The 1,695-nt window shown below is 39.1% G+C and overlaps 1 protein-coding gene across 1 annotated transcript in view; it reads left to right on the plus strand.

Annotated features, from left to right (window-relative positions):
* Positions 1-994, plus strand: part of ATP5A1 (ATP synthase, H+ transporting, mitochondrial F1 complex, alpha subunit 1, cardiac muscle) — a 26,484-nt gene extending 25,490 nt beyond the window's left edge. The window contains exons 9-10 of the mRNA XM_011978098.1: positions 487-637; positions 778-994. Coding sequence (XP_011833488.1) covers positions 487-637; positions 778-859 — 233 coding nt within the window. The 3' untranslated portion in view covers positions 860-994. The remainder of the gene's footprint in view (positions 1-486; positions 638-777) is intronic.
* The last annotated feature ends 701 nt before the right edge of the window (positions 995-1,695 follow it).

The following is a 1,695-nucleotide window of genomic DNA, read 5'->3' on the forward strand; positions in this document are numbered from 1 at the left end:
GGGCCCAAACTACATTTCTTATTGTCATTTGAATGTAAATGATAGGGGCTTCACAACCAGGAAAACTGAAGTATAATGTCTGCCTTTCAGGAATTAAGGCCTGTTAGATTCCCCTTCCCCACTTGGCTATATGAATGTGTAATTTGGCAGATTTAAAAGAAAGTTAATATGTTTTTATTTTGTCAAGTGATTTCAGCAAAATATTTATACCCAAAACAGTATTAATACTGTCAGATTATAAACAGTGCTTATGGACTATACTGAAAGATTATATTTCAAGCCTTGAAAATATAAGAAATAACTGTTTTCTGTCAGGGGAGGGAGGAAGGATTATTAAGTGGAGCTCTCGGTCACTGAGATTGTGAACAATAGATAATTTCCAGGGACATGTTAGGAATTGGAGAAAAAGTAAGTTTTCCTGACTTTGGTAACATGGCATTCATTTCTTTGAGCAACTCACTTGGCATTCTTTTTGTATCTTTCCAGCTCCCATGGCTATTGAAGAACAAGTGGCTGTTATCTATGCGGGTGTGAGGGGCTATCTTGATAAACTGGAGCCCAGCAAGATTACAAAGTTTGAGAATGCTTTCTTGTCTCATGTTATCAGCCAGCACCAAGCCCTGTTGGGTACTATCAGGTATGAATGCAATTGTTGGCCTGTTTTTGTAAAGTTATGTTTAAGATACAAAGTGAAAATTATTTTCAAATCTGTAGTTAGGCTAGTCATTAAAATTTTGTCCAGGTCAGAACTTATGACCTGCTTTTATTTCCAAATAGGGCTGATGGAAAGATCTCAGAAGAATCAGATGCAAAGCTGAAAGAGATTGTAACAAAGTTCTTGGCTGGATTTGAAGCTTAAACTCCTGTGGATTCACATCAAATACCAGTTCAATTTTGCCATTGTTCTAGTAAATTAGTTCCATTTGTAAAAGGGTTACTCTCATACTCCTTATGTACAGAAATCACGTGAAAAATAAAGGTTCCATAATGTGTAGTTGTTTCTGTCATTTGTTATTCTTTAAAACCAAGATCAAATTGAGAAATTGGTAAACATGCTTCTTGATATTTTACTTGAATATTGGTACAGTCAACTGGGCTAGATAATTCAAGGCTGAGGTCTTTAAGTTTCTTTTTTCTTTTTTCTTTTTTTTGAAACAGAGTCTCTGTCACCAAGGCTGGAGTACAGTTGGCACCCTGTCGGCCCACTGCAACTTCCATCTCCTGGGTTCAAGCAGTTCTCCTGCCTCAGCCTCCCAAGTAGCTGGGATTACAGGTGCCCGCCACCATGCCTGGCTAGTTTTTAAATATTTTTAGTAGAGACGGGGTTTCACCATGTTGGCCAGGCCAGTCTCGGACTCCTGACCTCAGGTGATCCACCTGCCTTGCCCTCCCACAGTGCTGGGATTACAAGTGTGAGCCACCACACCTAGCTGCTCTTTGTAAGTTTCTAGAATGCTTTGTGTTTAAGAAAAATTCCTAAACTTGATGTACGTGGCAGGCTGACAATACCGAAGAGCATAGCTGGCTTCTCTGCCCAGAGGATGTACCTGCATAAAGAGGTACTGTAGGCAGGAAAATAATACGACAGTTAAAATTCCCAGGGAAATGAAAAAATCTGCTGGGAACAAAAGCTGAGAAGATAGAATGCATAGGATTATGAAAACTTGGCAGTATCTCTTGTTTGTTTTGAGACAG

Source organism: Mandrillus leucophaeus, unplaced genomic scaffold (assembly GCF_000951045.1).
Source record: "Mandrillus leucophaeus isolate KB7577 unplaced genomic scaffold, Mleu.le_1.0 Scaffold189, whole genome shotgun sequence".
NCBI lineage: Eukaryota > Metazoa > Chordata > Mammalia > Primates > Cercopithecidae > Mandrillus > Mandrillus leucophaeus.